General features: G+C 38.4%; 1 protein-coding gene across 1 annotated transcript in view; it reads right to left on the reverse strand.

The window, feature by feature from the left end:
- Positions 1 to 1,554: 1,554 nt before the first annotated feature.
- The window catches only part of VEGFC (vascular endothelial growth factor C), a 201,574-nt gene continuing 184,082 nt past the window's right edge, over positions 1,555 to 19,046 (reverse strand). The window contains exons 5-7 of the mRNA XM_077477249.1: positions 8,502 to 8,611; positions 5,311 to 5,644; positions 1,555 to 2,323 (exon numbers count right to left, since the gene is read on the reverse strand). Of these exons, the coding sequence (XP_077333375.1) occupies positions 2,218 to 2,323; positions 5,311 to 5,644; positions 8,502 to 8,611 (550 nt within the window). The 3' untranslated portion in view covers positions 1,555 to 2,217. The remainder of the gene's footprint in view (positions 2,324 to 5,310; positions 5,645 to 8,501; positions 8,612 to 19,046) is intronic.

The following is a 19,046-nucleotide window of genomic DNA, read 5'->3' on the forward strand; positions in this document are numbered from 1 at the left end:
ACAGACAGATTTTCTTTCTCATGCATTCTAAAAGTGGTACAGCATACACCAAATTTACCTACAAGTTCTAGACAGGAACATAAATTTAGCGTACACTTTGCCAATTTAAGAATGCAAGCAAAACACTTTTGCAAACTCTGTCTATGCCTGTCTTTATGAATTCCAGGATAGTGTTTTAAACATTAATATATATATATATATATATATATATATATATATATATATATATATATATATATATACATTTGTGTGCATATTTAAAGAGGGAGTGAACTTCCCTCTAATATTTGTATCTATAAGTAAGTCTATAATAAGGCTTACCTATAGGTACTGTAACTATCTTCTAAACTTGCACCGTTTAGGAGATATTTACTGTATACGGCACCGATTATGTCATAGGCACATGCACTCTGAAGGAGCTGGTGCTGTTCCTTAAGAGCCCTTTGTCATAACCAGTCACAGAGCTGGAGTCTACTGACCCAGAAGAAAGACAGGCGAAGATGGAAGCGGCCTCCAGCGGGGGCAACGGGGGCTTCCTTTGCAGGTAAGTATCACAAAATGTACTAGCACATAATGCCTTTACTTTGCAGGTAAGAAAAAAGCAAAAAAAAAAAAACTGAGTTTACTTCCTCTACTTCCTTTACTTTGTCTTTAAGGATTATAAAATACTAATTTGTCATTTTAGTATTTGTTTTTTGTGTTATAGTGAATAGTGACTAAGAAACCTTTATATTTAAATTTATAGATCCTTATCTCATGAAGAGGTCACTCCACTGGCCAGTCTTAGTGTTTCCTATTTTATTATAGTTGTATTTATGCATTTATATACACGTATAAGCATTTATATACATTTATTTATATTGACTGATTTTCTACATTTTTAAGAGTGTTCTATTTCTATAAAAATGTATTTTCGATTTTCTCTACCCATCTCTGATTTAGTTTTACTCAGGGAATTAAACTTCCGCTGACTTTGTGGATATGCTTTACCAGATTTCATCCCACTGATGATAACTGGTGGCAATCTCAATGGATAGGGCACACACAATCAGAAAAAGTCAGGCCTCAGTATCGAAGTAAAATGTAATTAAGGATGGGACCAGAAGAGGCTTTTCTGACTAAAGGTAATAGTGCATGGTATCTGTTTTTAGGCCTAAATTTAATTTTAAAAGTCTACCTCGCTGACAAATTAGATTTTGCACAACCGGTCCAGATATTATCATAATTAACTTGTGCATATAGTATGTATTACTTATTTTGTCCTATATATTTTGGTAGGCTCTTGTAGGCACCAATAAGCTAAATAGGATACATTCGGAAACATTTCATAGACACCATTGCAACCTGTAGACACATAAGGCATAATTACTGAATTATACAATGTATTTTTTGATATAGCAATCATTATTTTTTAGCCATTGGACTGATATGTTCTTTTCTCATTGACTGTAATGAAAATAAGTCTTTAGGACAAACAATGATCATTATACCTTAATAAAATGAGTCTATAGACAGCAAGAGAGACAGACAAATAACAAGTACGAAATACAAAAATACTATTTACATAATTGATTATTCCATGTCTCTGTCTTACACTAATAAACAATTTAGGATGGTAGAGTTGCATTGTAAGGCCTGCAAAAATGATGCCAGTGCAATTCTGATGGTAATCTTCCATAGGGTTACAGTCTCTTAATTATAATATCCAAAACACATAGCTTAGAGTAAAAAAATAAAATGCTTTACATACATGTACTCTTGAGGTGCAGAAAGGAGTCCAACTGGGCATATTTGGTGGTTTATAGTACAAGTTTCTGTTCTTTTTTTTATTAAACATATTTTACATGATATAAAAATATTAATCACAGTGCGCTTTTACATTGATATTGCTATAAACAAAGAGGCGGCACAATATTTTTAGTGGAAATAAATTATATAGTCATTATCTTGATAAAAAAAAAAAAAGAAATCACAGAGAAAATATGGACTTGTGTGTCATTGCAGAAAAATGTCTTTTCAAGCCCTTAAAATTGTAAAATAAAAAATCTTGGTCGATCTTTAAATGTGGATCCTGGACTTATGTGATGCAAATTGCACTGTCTCTACTCTGAACAGAGTTCTTAATGGAAATGTTGATCCAATACTCAGAACAGGAAAAAGTCTTCTTTACGTTCAGAAGCAGAAGAAATATATCCGCTGACTGTAGAATCCATTTGTTTATGGTCTTTTCCAATATACAGGAACACAGCGGCACACTTCTTCACTATAGAATAGACCAGAGTCACAGGGTCTCGGTCGAGATTTACATGGTGGTCTGTAACAACTGAAAAGAGGAAAAGGAAGTAATGAATTCCAAATTAAATTCCACAAAAAATTCTGAAAAGATTTATCTTTGTCTTTTTGTTTTTACATCACAGAAACCTGACATTTTAACACTCTCCTCTCTCCAGTTTTAGTAAATCAACTCCACAGTCAAGGCTATTTTTTTAGCTGGAACACAGGGGGGAAAACAGCTTTGGCACATCCAGCACTGAATGGGGTGCTGGGGTGTGCTGAAGGATCTACTGATGTTAGTTGCTGGGGGATAAATTGTCTGGGGGGGTCTATTGTTTATGGGGAAGTCTGTTGTTGCTGGTGGGGGGTCTATTGTTACTGTGGGGTCTTATATGACTAGGGGGTTAATTGTTGCTGGTAGGGATCTACTCTTGAGGGAGGGGTTTTTTGTTGTTGGCTACTGGGAGATTGACTGTGCTGTTGCTGGTGGGGATCTGTTGTTGTTGGGGGGTATTTTGTTGTAGGGTTTCTATTGTTGCTGGGAGGATCTATTGTTGCTGAGGGGATCTATTGTAATGTGTTTCTTGTTATCATTAACAAAGCCCATACAAATTTCCACAAGGTTATACTTCGTTCTGGAGCCCAGAGGTAGGTAGGGGGCAGAGGCAAGGGCTGACTCAGAAGGGAAGAGTACCCACACCTGCACCTATTATTTGAGAAAACAAAGCCCTGTATACAGCATATACTGTATATAAAATTTGAGAGCATTTTGGTATATATAGGCATCTGGGATGGACTGACATTTTTAGTAGCCTTTGCTTTGCATTGCAATATTGTAGGTGCAGCCTAATCTATACAGCTGTATTTCAACAGTTTCACTGTCAGTTGGAAAGCAGTGCAAATGCATGCATACAGTATATTTTAAATAAATATGCCCATTTCAATTTAAAATGGTTACAAAGCTTCCTAATTAAGGATTTTTTCTTTTAATATAGTCTTAAATGTTAACGTTTTTTTGGTTTTGTATGTTTCCTCTACTATGTTCATGAATACAAATGTACTTGGGAAAAAAAACAATGAATACAAATGTAAAAAAAATAAATAAAAAAAAATAATATATATATATATATATATATACAATTTGGAATTATCAGTCAGAGCTTTAGGTTCAATATAAGTTTTGTATTTTTCTTTGCCCCTCTGTTGTAAAAAATTAGCCTATTTGCAGAAATTAGACAGCAAATGTCTGCCTCAAGACTGGTTGCTTCTGTAGTAATATCACTTTAACTAGGCCAGGGGTGCTCAACCTTTTGAAGAGCGAGGGCCCACTTAAGTGATTTGGTAACTGGTCATGGGCCACAATGAAATAAAATGGTTCAAAATTTTAAAAAATTATTTTGAATAGTATAATGAAAAGTTTCCTCCTGCAACTACTGAATGGCGGTAGGAGGGAGAGGCTTTCAGTGGTTACAGGAGGAAAATGGGAAGGATTGGTTACTCTATATGCCACCCCCGCCACCCCTCCTGTCCAAGTGTAAACCAGTGTAAAACAGAATGTGACAGGGAGGCTGCATGGGCCCCCTGGAGCATTGGTTGAGGGATGTGGTAAAAATACCCCTCAACTATGGGGGTAACCTCCTCCCAAACGTAAATGAGCCATTACTGTGCTGAGCCCCATATAGGGCTGCTTTCACACTGATGCACTGCAGTTTACCCACACCATGGGTTGCAGCACAGTGAACCTGCGGTATTCCTGCTGGTTGGCTGCGCTTTTCCATAAACTTCTATTATATCTTGCAGGTGTGGTGCACTTTCTGAAAGCGCACAGCCAGGTGCACAACTCTGCCGATTGTCTGCTAAATTTATGTAGGCTTGCTACAGCCTATTCCCCCAACTTCTCCCCTTCTCTTTAGCTCTAGGCTTTTTGATGGACCTCAATACAGGGAAGGCATCTTGGTCAGGTCAAGTGGGTCTTGCTCATTACCCGCACCCTCCATGTAACAATTCATTGTCCCTCTAATACAGATGTTGATTAGACTGTGTTAAAAATGCACTGGGCTGATTAAGAGCAACTGCAGGAAACTAAGTTGTTTGTAAGCAACCTGGTATAAACAAGAGGCAGTTGTAACAGGAGTGCAGTGAAGACAACACAGCCAGGCAGACAGAGGACTGCAGTGATCCACACTGAGAAGTCAAACAGGCTGAGCTGGCTATTTCGAGTATAGGAGAGAGGGGGAGGTGGAGAGGCAGGAGGCACAATACCGCTGTCTGCAAGTGACAAGTGAGTGAGAAGCGGGAGCTGGAGCAGAAGCAGTAAAGGTAGAAAGACCAAGAGAACACCAGGAGGATGCCAGCAGGTCCCTGAGGATAGCTGAGCAGGATACAGGTCAGAATCAGGAGCACATACCCTGCTTCCATGGAGCTACCAGTCACACCGCCGTATGCACTCTGATGCTATATGATGGTAAATCGGCAACCCGCGATGTGGGTTTGTTGACTTGCTATCCCAGAGAATGAGGTTATGGGCCACATCAGAGAGCTCCAGGGGTAATGGGTTTTGCACCCCTGAGCTAGGCCAAAGTGGTGTGGGAACCATACTTCTTTTTTATTTGCAAAAACTTTATTAAAACTTTTTATTTGAATAAATAACTGAAACTATATTGACCCAAACCCATTTACAATTACAAACTTGTAGCATAAATCAAGGCAAACACTTTTTTCTTGAGTGGGGAATATTTAGAAAGCCTGGCTGGTTTTTACTTGCTGAGACTCAGACAAATGTACCCTTAGCTACTATCCTACTGACACTTTTTTTTAACCAAATGGGAGTTAAGGAAACAACTGCAACAGAGACACAGACCGGTTTTAGCCTTCCCCTACTCTACAAAAAAAAAGCATGTTGGAGAGTTACACATTATTGTTAAAAGTTTATCACTTTTTTAGCTAAATGTTCCAATATTATATTGATTTTTAAAAACACTTCATTCTTTACTGCACTAAATTGCAATTACTGCACTACTCTTCATGTACGCATACCTGCATGTTTGACGATTGAATCTTCTTCCTCTAAGGAAACATGTGTTTGGTGTTTCTACACATTCACAGGCACATTTTATAGGGTTCAGTGGCTGGTGTTTTGGACAAGTCTTTTTACAGACACACTGACATCTCTCTTCATCATATTGCTTGTTTATCCCACAGGAAGTAGACAGAAGCTTATTTTTGCAGACACACTGGCAAGATGTTCGGTCCAGTTCTTTATGAGGGCCACAGCTGGAGGGTAGCAATCCCCCTTTACAAACACATTGGCAGGTTTCTTCATCTAATTCTTTGTTTGGTCCACAAATATCATTAAATTCTTCATCGGAATCTAAGAGCAAGCAAAAATAAGATAAATGAAAACGAAAACATGAAATAAACTTTGCCTACTGTATTAGTCGAACAAGTCAGAGGGGTATAAAAAAGTTTGCAGCAGTTGTCAATACGCTTAACATATTAGGAAACAGAGCTCCTCACCTCGAACTATCTCTGGTTCTACATTGCACCCAGGAATGCACATTCCCTTTTTCAGGGTTTGTGGTGCATAACAGGTATAATAAACATGATATGTGCATAGAAACACATGCATAGGAAGCATCTATGTAATGGTCTTCCAATTCACAAGTAGGGGGATAACATGCAATCATTCACAAATCTACTTCCGTGGTGCAAATGAAAGTGCAGGTCAAGCTTGATCCAGACTCAGGAAACAGGATACTCTGTAAACAAGCAATTTTTGAGGACCAAAAGCAATACAAGGTACCAGGCATACTTTTTTAACACTCCCCGGAGTCCTACCAAAGTGCCTGATTACATGGATGTGTACTGGCAGTGGGAGTTTTTGCATGATCCTGGCCACATACCACAATGCAGTGCTTTGGCTAGATGATCTGCTGGAAGGTTTAGGTATTTGAGAGGCATTGGGCACCTGTAGGGAGCAGTGGAACACTGTTGCACACCTAGTTCAGTATCTGCAGAATTTATATCTTTTACATAATTAGGGTCAAATGCAGCACAAGTCCATCGAATCCAACAATAGAAAACAGTATTAATAAATAAGTACATTTAAAACCTCCATATACAGAATCCTATACCCACAGATGATCCAGAAAAAGGCAAAATAAACCTTAAACCTTAAAGCATGATCCATTTAGCTCCAACAGGGGAAAAAATCGTTCCTGATTCCCTAAGGCAATTGGATATTTCTTGGATCAACAATCTCTTACTAATAAATGCTAAAGTGGTATTAAACACAAACACAAAATATGTAATTAATTGCAGTTTACCAGGCTCTCGGGTCCCGGCGCCGCCATTCCTTCTAAGGGAAACAGGCAGTGGAGCCTTACGGCTTCACTGCCCGTTTCCTACTGCGCATGCGCGAGTCGCGCAGCGCTTTGTGAATGGGACGCGCTGTGTTCTGGAACACACAGTTCCCAGAACACAGCGCGACCCATTACCCAGAAGACAACGTGACGAGGAGAGAAGACAGAAGATCTCCGCAGAGGAGGAAGAGGAAGATTAGGATTATGTGCCTAGCAACAGGCATTTCTGGTAAGTAAAAAAAAAAAAAAAAAAATTTTTTTTTTTGATTTTTTTTTACATTTTTAATATTTTTTTTTTCAGGGTGGCCCTCCGCTTTAAATGTGGTTGCTGAATTTGTTTTTGTTTTTCTCCTTTTGATTGAACCAATAATAGAGTGGCTCTTCTATCTATGTAGGAGCAACAGAGTCACCCTTGGACAGACTGTCCAGAAATGCTAGTGCTAAGTGGGCTAGTGGATTTAGATGGACATTAAATAAAAGATTAACAAAGGGGGTTATTTACAAAAGGCAAATCCACTTTGCACTACAAGTGCAAGCTACAAGTACCTGACATTTTAACAGGGGTTTGTAGACTTTTTATATCCATTGTAGATGGGCTTGTTTCTTTTTTCAACCATACTAATTATATAACTATGTAACTACTGCGTATTCCAAGCAATCAGCATTTATATATAGTGCCCACTCACTCACCCACCCACTCACTACCTTTGCGACTATGAGGTTGATTAACTAAAACTGTAGAGTGCAAAACCTGGTGCAGCTCTGAATAGAAACATAGGTGGTATTGACAAAGCTTAATTGAACAAGCTGAAGTTAAAGGCTGATTTTCTATGCAGAGCTGCACCTGATTTTGCACTCTCCAGTTTTAGGAAATCAACTCCTATATAATTGTTTGATCTTTTGGAAAGGATTTCCAGAAGTTTGCCATGTGTGTCTGTGGAAATGTATGTTCATTCATTTGTGAAGTCAGGTACTGATTCTGGACAACAAGCCCTGACCTGCAAATTCCTCTGAACCAAACTCAACAAACCATGCTTTTATGGTCCTGGGACACAATCATGCTGAAAAACAAAAAGGGCCTTCCTCAAATTGTAGCCATACATTCAAATTGAAAACATACGTTTGCTTAAAATCTCTTTGTATGCTGTATCTGTAAAAGTACCCCTTACTGGAAACACCTGAACTCATATCAGAGGACCAAATATATTTGGCTACATGGGGTATCATGCTGATGTACTCTTCATAAGACATCTATTTGGTGTTTTTAAACTAGTAACATTTTTATTGTGTAAGACAATGCAAAGTGTATGAATGATGCTCATAATGCAGTCAACTTTACCTCCCTAGCTGATTTGGGGCAGCCGCCAGCAAACTGGGTTTTTCTGTAATTTTTAACAATTGTCCAGTGACATAACATGTCATCATGGTGCTGCTCATTAAAGGAATCTTTAGTGCAACTTAAATGCAATAGTACATGTGATCTGAGCTAATAAAATGTCTGCAGAATAATTACAAGCATTTTTCTTTAAAATAAATGGTTGACAGATGATCACGCATGGGAAGCATACACAGTATGTATAGAATATAATGTGGATCATATTTCTTTGCTGTAATTTTCTTATCTTGATGATACAAAAAATTGTCATATTGCACACATTATTCATAAGAATGAAAACAGACCAGTAATATGATATTACGTCACCACCTTCTAATTTGCCTAATTATCCTATACTCTACATGATGTATGTACAATAGAAGTTATAAACATGACAATTGGAAAGAAGGTAAAGAAATGAAGATCATCAGTACAGCAAATAATGAATTACATTTTCTCCTAATGTATTCAACATGGTGGGTATCTCTTACCTGATTCCTCATGATGTAATGAAAACCCAGAGTCATGTTGTTCTATACATCTGCACAAATGGTTATTCCATGCGTAATTTCTAGGACATGTTTTATTTGCCACTTGACAGCTGAAAAATAATTATGACGTTACATATTACATATAGTAATCCAAAAAAAGCAAATACTTACAGAAGTAATTTGAATATTACAGGTTTTCACTATTTTGTACTCTGTACTTCTATTCCCTTCCCCTCCAACAAACTTTGCTGCTCTCTGCTAAGAACGTTATGATTCAAAAATTGGTTCTCAATCCCATTTTTTTTTTTTAGAAAGTCCTTTACATTATTGGATGTCTATAAAATACCTCCATATTCATGTCAATGCATGTACATGACCTCATAATGGGGTTACTTTACTAAAGGCAAATACAGTTGCACTCTGCAAAAATAGTTACTCCAGAGCTTAGTAAATGAGCAGAAGCTCTGTAGAGTTCCATCACCCAATCATGTGAAAGCAAAAATGCTGTTTTTTTTTTCATTTCCGTGCACGTGATTGGGTATTCTTTGCAAAGTGAAGCTTTACCTCATTTACTAAGCTCTGCAGCAACTGCACTTTGCAAAGGGCACAGTCGATTAGTCTTTAGTAAATCAACCCAACTGTGTGCACATGTATTACTAGTACCCTCTAACTTACATAAGGATCGTGTATACGAGCAGCTCCTAAACTTGAGTTTAGGAGCTTTTGATTTTTGTCAAAGCTCCTAAACTCAATGCTTTAAAAGCCTATGGGGTTGATTTACTAAAGGCAAATAGACTTTGCACTTTGCAAGTGCAGTTTCTCCAGAGCCTAGTAAATGAGGTAAAGCTTAACTTTACAAAGAATACCCAATCACATGCAAGGAAAACAAAAACTGCATTTTTGCTTGTACATGATTGGATGATGGAAGTCAGCAGAGCTTTTGCTGATTTACTAAGCCCTGGTGTCCATGTACACATAAGGATTTATTAACTAAAGGCAAACCCACTGTGCACTACAAGTGCACTGAAAGTGCACTTAGACAGGGCAGTTGCTGTAGATCTGAGGGCGACATGCAAGGAAAATAAAACACAGCATTTTTGCTTGTAGGTAATTGGATGATAGAAATCAGCAGGGCTTCCCCTCATTTCAGATGTTCCCCTCAGTTCTACAGCGACTGCACTTCCAAGTGCACTTGCAGGACACTTGTAGTGCACAGTGGATTTGGCTTTAGTAAATAAACCCCATAGGCTTTTAGCAGTGTTTAAGAGCTGCTGCGTTTAGGTGAGGTTAAATCGTCCTCTCCTGAAAGTGGAAGAATCGCATTCAGGATCGGAACATTTTGACCAGTGGTCACAATCTGGAGTGTTTGATAGAAGAAGTGTCTTTGTTTTCCATTATAGGGTTCACTAGACATAAGAAAATGCTCTGGATCCCAGGTATGCAACACCACCTCTGCCCTCCGTGGTACAATGATTTCCAGTATGCTTTTCAATATCTGAGGGTAATTAATGCTTACAAAGCTCCCCCAATGAAGGCCAATGAAGGTCTTGTCAGATGGGTACGGTTGTCACTGTAGTTGGAAAGCAGGACCTAGCTCCCCATGACCATAACCTGACCTTATAATACTTGCTACCAACCTGTAATGAGACTTTGTTCTCTTTTGGTTGTTCAGAACAAAACCTCTTTAAAATGACAACTCCTATAACTGCCCTTTCAGAGGTAGAAATAAAATACATAAAGGTAATGATGAAAAACCAATGCAGTTTTTGGTGGGATTAACAGAAAGCTACACCTTACACAAGCTATTTTGTATTTTCAGCATATAGAATAGAGAAAAATACTATTCCCGAAACACATTACAGAGACAGTCCCTATTGTGTCATGAAGATTTTGTTTCTGTATCTTATGTTATTACAAAGACATAGAACATTATGAATACTTTTAATATAACATAAACTGTGTTAAGAGATATAATCTATTTTTAATTTCTGATTTAATATAGAAGCAAATCCTCCAGAGAGATAAGATGACATTGCAGAGGTATAGCTTGGGAATCACTAAGCTAATTAACTTTAAAAACAAATTCAATGAAGTATATTCAGGCTGTAGGTAATGACTTCAGGTAATCCTGGGGAAATATTTTATAATTTAATGATATTAGTCATTACCTTTCAATACCCTTTGGCTGCTAGTTATGGTTTTCTAAACATTCTATACTCATGTGATTGGCTTACTTATTTTCCCATAGGTCTGTGCAGAGTTTGAGGTATAACTTCAGTCTTGGCAAGCAATGCACTTTAACTTACGGCAGTAAGCCTTCCATCTTCGGTGATACAGTCACCATACACTGATCAGCATTATGACCACCCACCTAATATTGAGTGGTCCTAATTTTTCCACCAAAACAGCCCTGACCCTTCTAGACATATATTCCAAAGTAGGATACACATGAATGGCAGAACCCAAGGTTTGCCAACAAAACATTGCCCAAAGCATCACACTGTCTCCACTGTCTTGCCTTCTTCCCATACTGCATCTTGGTGCCATCTCTTCCCCAGGTGAGCAATGCACAAGCACGCAGCCATCCACATGAGGTAGAAGAAAGCATGATTTATCAGACCAGGCCACCTTCTTCCACCACTCTGTGGTCCATCCAGTTCTGATGCTAACATGCCCATTGTAGGTACTTTTGGTTGTGGACATGGGTCAGCATGGGTACCTTGACCAGTCTGCAGCTATGCAGCCCAATATGCAATTAACTTCACTCTGTGTTCTGATACCTTTCTGTCGGAACCAGAATGAACTTTTCAGCAATTTGAGCTACAGTAGATCTTCTGCTAGATTGGACTACATGGGCCAGCTTTTGTTCCCTCTGTGCATCAGTGATCTCTGGCCGCCCACTCTCTTGCTGCCTAATATATTCTATACACTTTCAGGTGCTAGTGTAACACAATGATCCTTGTTAATTACCTGCCAATGGTCATCATTTTATGACTAATCTATGTACTGTATGTCTACAGAATAGCTGGGGATGCCCTATCCATTCTAATACAACAGTGGGACTGATTATGTGGTTACACAAGTCAGACCTTTTCCCTTAATGTTCATTTTACAGTAGGGTAAACTCAGTAGCAAGGACAGCAGCAGGTAAGAACTTGCAATGACATTTTTATAAACTTTTTACAGCGTATGTAACTAGCCTGGAGAGGATTAATTTTTCTCTGTAAAAGAGGAGTTTCACTTTAATCCAGCTAAACCGGAATTCTGCATATTTTCCATAACTGTGATGATTATTAATGACAAACTGCATATTTGTTACAGCAATAATCGGTTTGGGTGTAATTCAAGTCTTTCCACATGTCCTAAGTGGGTACATTTAATCATTATGATGTAACTGAAAAGAAACTACACATTACTACCAATTTTTTAAATGCTAAAAATCCAGTCTGGTCATCCATCAAGTGATAGAAACCTAACAGATACATTGCAGGTCTTTCAAAAAGAGCAATGAGCTCTTGCAGGATTCATTTCATATAATAATAATATAAATGTAAAGATTTTCACTTTAGTTTCCCTGCTACAGATGTTTTTGACTTACAAAAATAACACCAATATATTACTGTCACTCAAAACAATGAAGGTCTAATAAACTAGTCCTTTGCAATAAAAAAAGAAAATATTACTACTAATGCCACTACTTTGTGCAGGTAATACACAACATTTTAGGCATGTGTATAATTGAACACCTGCATAAAATGTTGTAGCCCCAAGAGGAAACACCTGCTAGTTTATGACAGGTTTACTTGGAGCTCATTCATTACAGTACACATCCTTAATCACTTCAGCCCCGGAAGATTTGGATGCTCGCACCTTTTGCGATACGGCACTGCTTCGCTTTAACTGACAATTGCGTGGTCGTGCGACACTGTACCCAAACAAAATTGACATCCTTTTTTTCCCACAAATAAAGCTTCCTTTCGGTGGTATTTGATCATCTCTGGGGTTTTAATTTTTTGCGCAATAAACAAAAAAAGACCGGCGATTTTGAAAAAAAAACACAACATTTTGTACTTTTTGCTATAATAAATATCCCCAATTTTTATTAAAAAAGCAATTTTTTGTCTCCGTTTAGGCCAATATGTATTCTTCTACATATTTTTGGCAATAAAAAATGCAATAAGTGTATACTGATTGGTTTGCACAAAAGTTATAGCATCTACAATATAGGGGATAGGTTTATGGTATTTTTTTTTTTTTACTAGTAATGGTGGGGATCTGCGATTTTTATTGTGACTGTGACATTATGGTGGACACATCGGACACTTTTGACACATTTTTGGGATGACTGACAATTATACAGCGATCAGTGCTATAAAAATGCACTGATTACTGTAAAAATGTCACTGGAAGGGAAAGTGTTAACACTAGAGGGCGATCAAGGGGATAATTTTGTTCCCTAGTGTGTGTTCTAACTGAGGGGGGAGGGGACTGTGTAGAGGAGATGACAGATCGCTGTTCATACTCTGTATAAACAGATGATCTGTCTCTTTTCCCTTGAGAGAAGCGGAAACTGTTTGTTTACACACAGAGATCCTGGTTCTCGGTGTGCCCCAAGCGATCGCGGGAGCCCAGCAGTGATCACGACTGCTAGGCACTCACATCGGCTCCGTGGGTCACATGGACAGATCGCTGTTCATACTCTGTATAAACAGATGATCAGTCTCTTTTCCCTTCAGGGAACCGGAAACTGTGTGTTTACACACACAGATCCCGGTTCTCAGTGTGCCCCAAGCGATCGTGGGAGCTCGGCAGTGATCACGACCGCTGGGCACTCCGTGGGTCACAGGTTTGCTTGATTTGCCAGGCCATGATAACATCACTGTGGCGCATGCACATTGAAGACACATTATCAGAGCAGTGCCATAAATGCACACTGAGATGCACGTACCCAGATAAGTGTACATTACAGCTGATAGGCATTGGGAAGCATTTATGACAGAGGAGACTGATAGGTTTCTTTTTTTTTGTTGTCAATTTAAAAAAAAATAAGCGTTTAATACTACTTTTACCTGAACAAAGAAAACAAATGCAGCAACCGCATCTAAGGTTGTAGTTTTTATTTATTTTTTTATTTTTATTTTTTATTTTATTTATTTATTTTATTTTGTTCAGATATCCATTTAGCAACATTTTCTTGATTCAACGTTCAACAAGATGTACAGTACCTTGAGCGGCTGCATATTTACCTAACTTTTTAAAGGAAATCATTACAAATCAGTTAACACTCTAAAACATTTTTTACTCGTATACATATAGATATTTGAGAAAATCCCAAGGGCCCTATTTATTACGTGTTTCTGAAGCTGTGTGAGACTTTAACCGCCCAATCAATATCCCACATCTCATTGCTCTGAATGAGTATCATTTATCTTAAACTCAGCACAGATGTTTCTGACAAAAGATTTTGATTGGCTGCAGCAGATCCCAAGACAGTAATTCTACTTCTAATATGTACCTTGTGACACAGAGGAGCTTAACGTGAAGTCTGATATGTTATTGTACAAAGCCTTCCCATAATGTATGGCTTTTTCTGAATAATTATTTTACAAGTTATAGCTATATAATCTATAACAAACCATTAACACTAGAGTTTTTTTTTTTCAGAACTTTTACCTAGCAAACAAGCAAGAGCTTGCCACTGAACATTTGAACTACCCTACTGAGATTTCAACACATGAAACTGGGGCTGCCCTGGAACATAAACCGAAGCACATTGTCAGGAGTTCCCAGCAGCCAATGAAAATGTTTCTACAGGACCATCTGCGTTACACCAAACATAAATAAAACCAAGTCAGGACAATGGAATGTGGAATGCTGCGAGTACATGACAGACCGATTGCCAGTGTTTTAGCAATGTGAAACAGACAATCCATTAACCTTCAAAAGTGATGCCTGTTAAGAAATATATATTGTAAAAAAAAAAAAAAGTATTTGGGAAATGATAATGCAACGTATGTTTCCATGAGAGTTTGGAAAATATTAGAACCTTGCTGCTAAATAGATGCAACATGTATTTTCTGTATTTTCAACAGCAAAATATTCATTAATCCCTAAGCTACTCCTATGCTAGCTATATGCTAGTAACATTTTGTTTGAAAATTTTAACTTTAAGAACGTTGGTTTGATTTTCTAATTGCAAGTGGGGTCAAACCCTCATTCATTTGCACCTGCAGTGATGGGAAAATTAGAAGTTTGAGGATGAAAACTGTTTTGCAAACAGTTGCAAAACAGTACATTCAGTAAATTCCCTTGTACACACTTATTTAACACTATAAAAATCTAATTGAAGATTAAAATATTTCTCTCTTTTTTTTTCTTTTGATTTTATTTATTTTTCTTATATATTATTTTCACCAGACATATACCCTGCTATTACCATCTCTGCAAGCTGTTTTCTGGTCTCCCTTCATCCTAAGCTTCATCTACAGGCATACCCCACTTTTAAGTACACAATGGGGTTTATTTACTAAAGCTGGAAAGTGCAAAATTAGGCTCACTTCTGTGTAGAAACCCATGAGCTTCTAACCCCAGCTTGTTCAATTAAGCTTTGATAATAAAACCTGGAAGCTCATGGGTTTCTATGCAGAACTGAGCCTGATTTTGCACTTTCCAGCTTTAGTAAATAAACCCCATTGTGTACTTAAAAGTGGGGTATGCCTGTATATACTTTTTTTAAGTAAGTAGATATAATTCAATATTTCATTTATTTTTTCATTTTAATTGTTATTTTCATTTTTTTATGTGAGCTATATTTCTCCGTTATCCACAGCTGTTTTTATTTATACAGCTGGGATTTTGTCTTGGTATATTATTTTTTGTATTTATTTTTATTTTTTGTTTTTATTTTGTATTATTTTTCTAGCCTGGTCCCCCTGTCCTCTGTGACTGCACCAGAGAGGTTCTCCTTTGAAAAAATCAGACGGATTTTGTGGTCGGAATGTCCGACGTGTGTATGGGGCATAATCCTAATCCACAATCCCACGATCTATCTCCCCGCCAATTTTCGTTGTGACAAGCAGTCCTCTGGTACAATGCAGGATCAGCCACCAGATACTATCCTGATGATGTGGCTGCTGATCATGCGTTACAAGTCATGATGTAATACTGCCTGAAGAGGAATGGACCATCACATTTTGTGGTTCCATGGATTAAAGAGAGTAATCCCTTTTGACACCTTCTTCACTTTTTGGGTACCTGATCTGAGGCAGAATAACAACTACAGTGAACTAGTGCATGTCTTATACAGATGCCCTTTAACATTTTGTTTAGTAGTATGGACTGTACAGAACAGCTGTATATACTGTGCCTTGCAAAAGTATTCACCCCCCTTGGCATTTTTTGTGTTTTGTTGCCTCCCAACCTGGAATTAACATGGATTGTTTGAGGATTAGCATCAATTAATTTACAGAACATGCCCACAACTTTGAAGATTTTTTTTTCTTTTTTATTGTGAAGCAAACAACAAATAGGACAAAATAACAGAAAAAGTCAATGTGCATAACTATTCACCCACCTAAAGTCAATACTTTGTAGAGCCACCTTTTGAGGCTATCACAGCTCCAAGTCCCTTTGGATAAGTCTCTATGAGCTTGCCACATCTTACCACTGGGATTTTTGCCTATTCCTCCTGAGCAAAACTGCTCCAGCTCCTTCAAGTTGGATGGTTTGCGCTTGTGAATAGCAATCTTTAAGTCTGACCACAGATTTTATATGAGGTCTCGGCTTTGACTAGGCCATTCCAACACATTTACATGTTTCCCCTTAAACCAAGTGTTGCTTTAGCAGTGTGTTTGGGGTCATTGACCTGCTGGAAGGTGAACCTCTGTCCTAGCCTCAAATCACAAACAGAGTGGTACAGGTTTTGCTCAAGAATATCCCTGAATTTAGCATAATCCACCTTTCCGTCAACTCTGACCAGTTTCCCAGTGGGGATGGTGTTCTGTGGGTGATGTGATGTATTGGGTTTGCGCCAGACATAGCGTTTTCTTTGATGGCCAAAAAGTTAAATTTTAGTCTTGTCACACCAGAGCACCTTCCTCCATACATTTTGGGAGTCTCCCACATGCCTTTTTCGCAAACTCAAAACGTGCCATTTTGTTTTTTGCTTAACCTCCCTGGCGGTATGATTCCGTCCGGTTTTAGGTGCTGAAAGTGGTACAATTATTTTGCATGGGAATTTGGCGTTTTATTTTGTAGTCCTGTAATTCTTAGGAATAACTCTCTTAAATCTGTTCAAACCAGAGTCTAGCAGACATCCCGGGTATGATAAAGTTTATAATATAATAAAGAATACTAAAAATTATTCAATAATGTAATCAAATACAAAAACACTGAAAAAGGGACACTTTTTGGTTGCTATGGGCAATCTCCAAATTCCAGGCAGAAAAAACAGTATTTATAATATAAAAGTGCATGCAGGGCATTGCACAGACCACTAGGGACAAAGGGGGTGTGTATTTTTTAATGCAGCACTGTAATCTGTAAGATTACAGTGCTGTGTGTGTTTTGTGTATTTTTACTTTTTTGAATTTGCCGCCGTTCTCCGCTCTCGTGCGCCGTAACGTCGCAGGGAACGGAGCTCGGCGGCATTCGGCACTGTGAATCGAGCGGAGGACAGCTCGATCACACAGCGCGGGGGACATCGCTGGATCCAGGGGACAAGGTTAGTAAGTCTTCCTGTGTCCTCCCCTGCATCCAGCGAAGTGATCCCGAGTCTGGCTCGGGGTTACCGATCCTACTAGTAAATTCCTAACCCGAGCCAGACTCGGGATTACCGCTAGGGGGGTTAAAGTAATGGCTTTCTTCTCTGCCATAAAACCCAACTCTATGGAGCGTATGGCTTATTGTCTTCCTATGTACATGTACTCTAGTCTCTGCTGTGAAGCTCTGCAGCTCCTCCAGGGTTACCTTAGGTCTCTGTGCTGCCTCTGTGATTAATGCCCTTCTTGCCTGGTCTGTGATTTTTGGTGTGCGGCCGTCTCTTGGCAGGTTTGCTATTGTGCCATGTTCTTTTCATTTGGTTATGATAGATTTGATGGTACTCCTAGAAATCATCAAAGATTTGGATTTTTTTTTATAACCTAACCCTGACCTGTACATCTCAACAATATTGCCCCTTACTTGTTTGGAGAGTTCCTTGGTCTTCATGGCAGTGTTTGGTTAGTGGTGCCTCATGCTTAGGTGTTGAAGCCTCTGGGGCCTTTAAAAAAGGTGTGTATATGTATTGACAGATCATGTGACATTTAGATTGCACACAGGTGGACATCATTTCTCTAATTATGTGACTTCTGAAGGTAATTGGTTGCACCAGAGCTTTTTATGGGCTTCATAACAAAGGAATATGCACATGCCAATCAGTTTTTTTATTTCTAGAAAATAGTTTTATGTATATATTTTTCAAATTTTACTTCACCAACTTAGACTATTGTGTTCTGTTCCATCACATATAATTCAGATTAAAAAGACATTGAACTAAAGGCTGTGATGTAACAAAATAGGTAAAAAGCCAAGGGGGTGAATACTTTTGCAAGACACGGTATGTACTAGATTTTCCAAACAAATGTAACATGATTCTCACTGAAAATATATTATGGCACATAGAGTATATAAGAATAGACAATATATTTCTTACATATTTTTGTGTAAAATGTTTTTGACATTTTCCAGATGTGAACAGGTACAAGGCCAATATTCAATTTCATTTTAACTCAGAAAATCAAGGCAAATACATCGGCTAATAGCAAAAAAGTAGGAAATAATAGAAACACACATCGAATGTTATGACGCTTCTTGAGAAAAAGGTTTGTCCTGATGTGGAAATTAGAATTTTAGCAATACTTAGCCATAAAACACTACCATGCTTTTACATACAGTTTAATGACGTGGTACTCAAACTTTTTGGCCAAGCCCCCTTTAAGAGCACCCCTGGTCCACAGCTCACCCTTACACCCCTCTTCCACAGCTCACAGGCCCCTCTGCACTTCTCCTTCGAAGCTCACTTTATACCCTTGGTTTACAGCTTACCTTTATAGCCTTTGTTTACAGCTCACCTCTATATCATTGGTTTACAGATTAACTCTATATCCTTTTTACAGCTCACCTCTATATCCTTGGTTTACAGTTCACCTCTTCAACTTTGGTTTACAGCTCACCTCTATATGCTTGGTTCACAGCCCCTTCTACACTTCTCCTTCACAGCTTACCTCTATATCCTTGGTTTACAGGTCACCTCTGCACTTGGTGATTCACAGCTATTCTCTGCACTTCTTCACTGCTCACCTCTACCACACTCCTTCACAGCTCACGTTTGCACCCCTTGTCCACATCTCAACTCTGAACCCCCTGCACCTCTTTTCCACAAATCACCTCTGTACTCCCTGTATCACTGCACCTCTCTCTCATCTCAGTTGCCTCCTGCTACTACCAGCTGTATTGTGGCCTTCTCCTTTGGTGATGCTGCCTGTGCAGTGCAACCTTGCTGATACA

The sequence above is a fragment of the Lithobates pipiens genome, unplaced genomic scaffold (assembly GCF_037356315.1).
Source record: "Lithobates pipiens isolate NorthernLeopardFrog02 unplaced genomic scaffold, aLitPip1_a1.2 Scaffold_13, whole genome shotgun sequence".
Classification (NCBI taxonomy): Eukaryota; Metazoa; Chordata; class Amphibia; order Anura; family Ranidae; genus Lithobates; species Lithobates pipiens.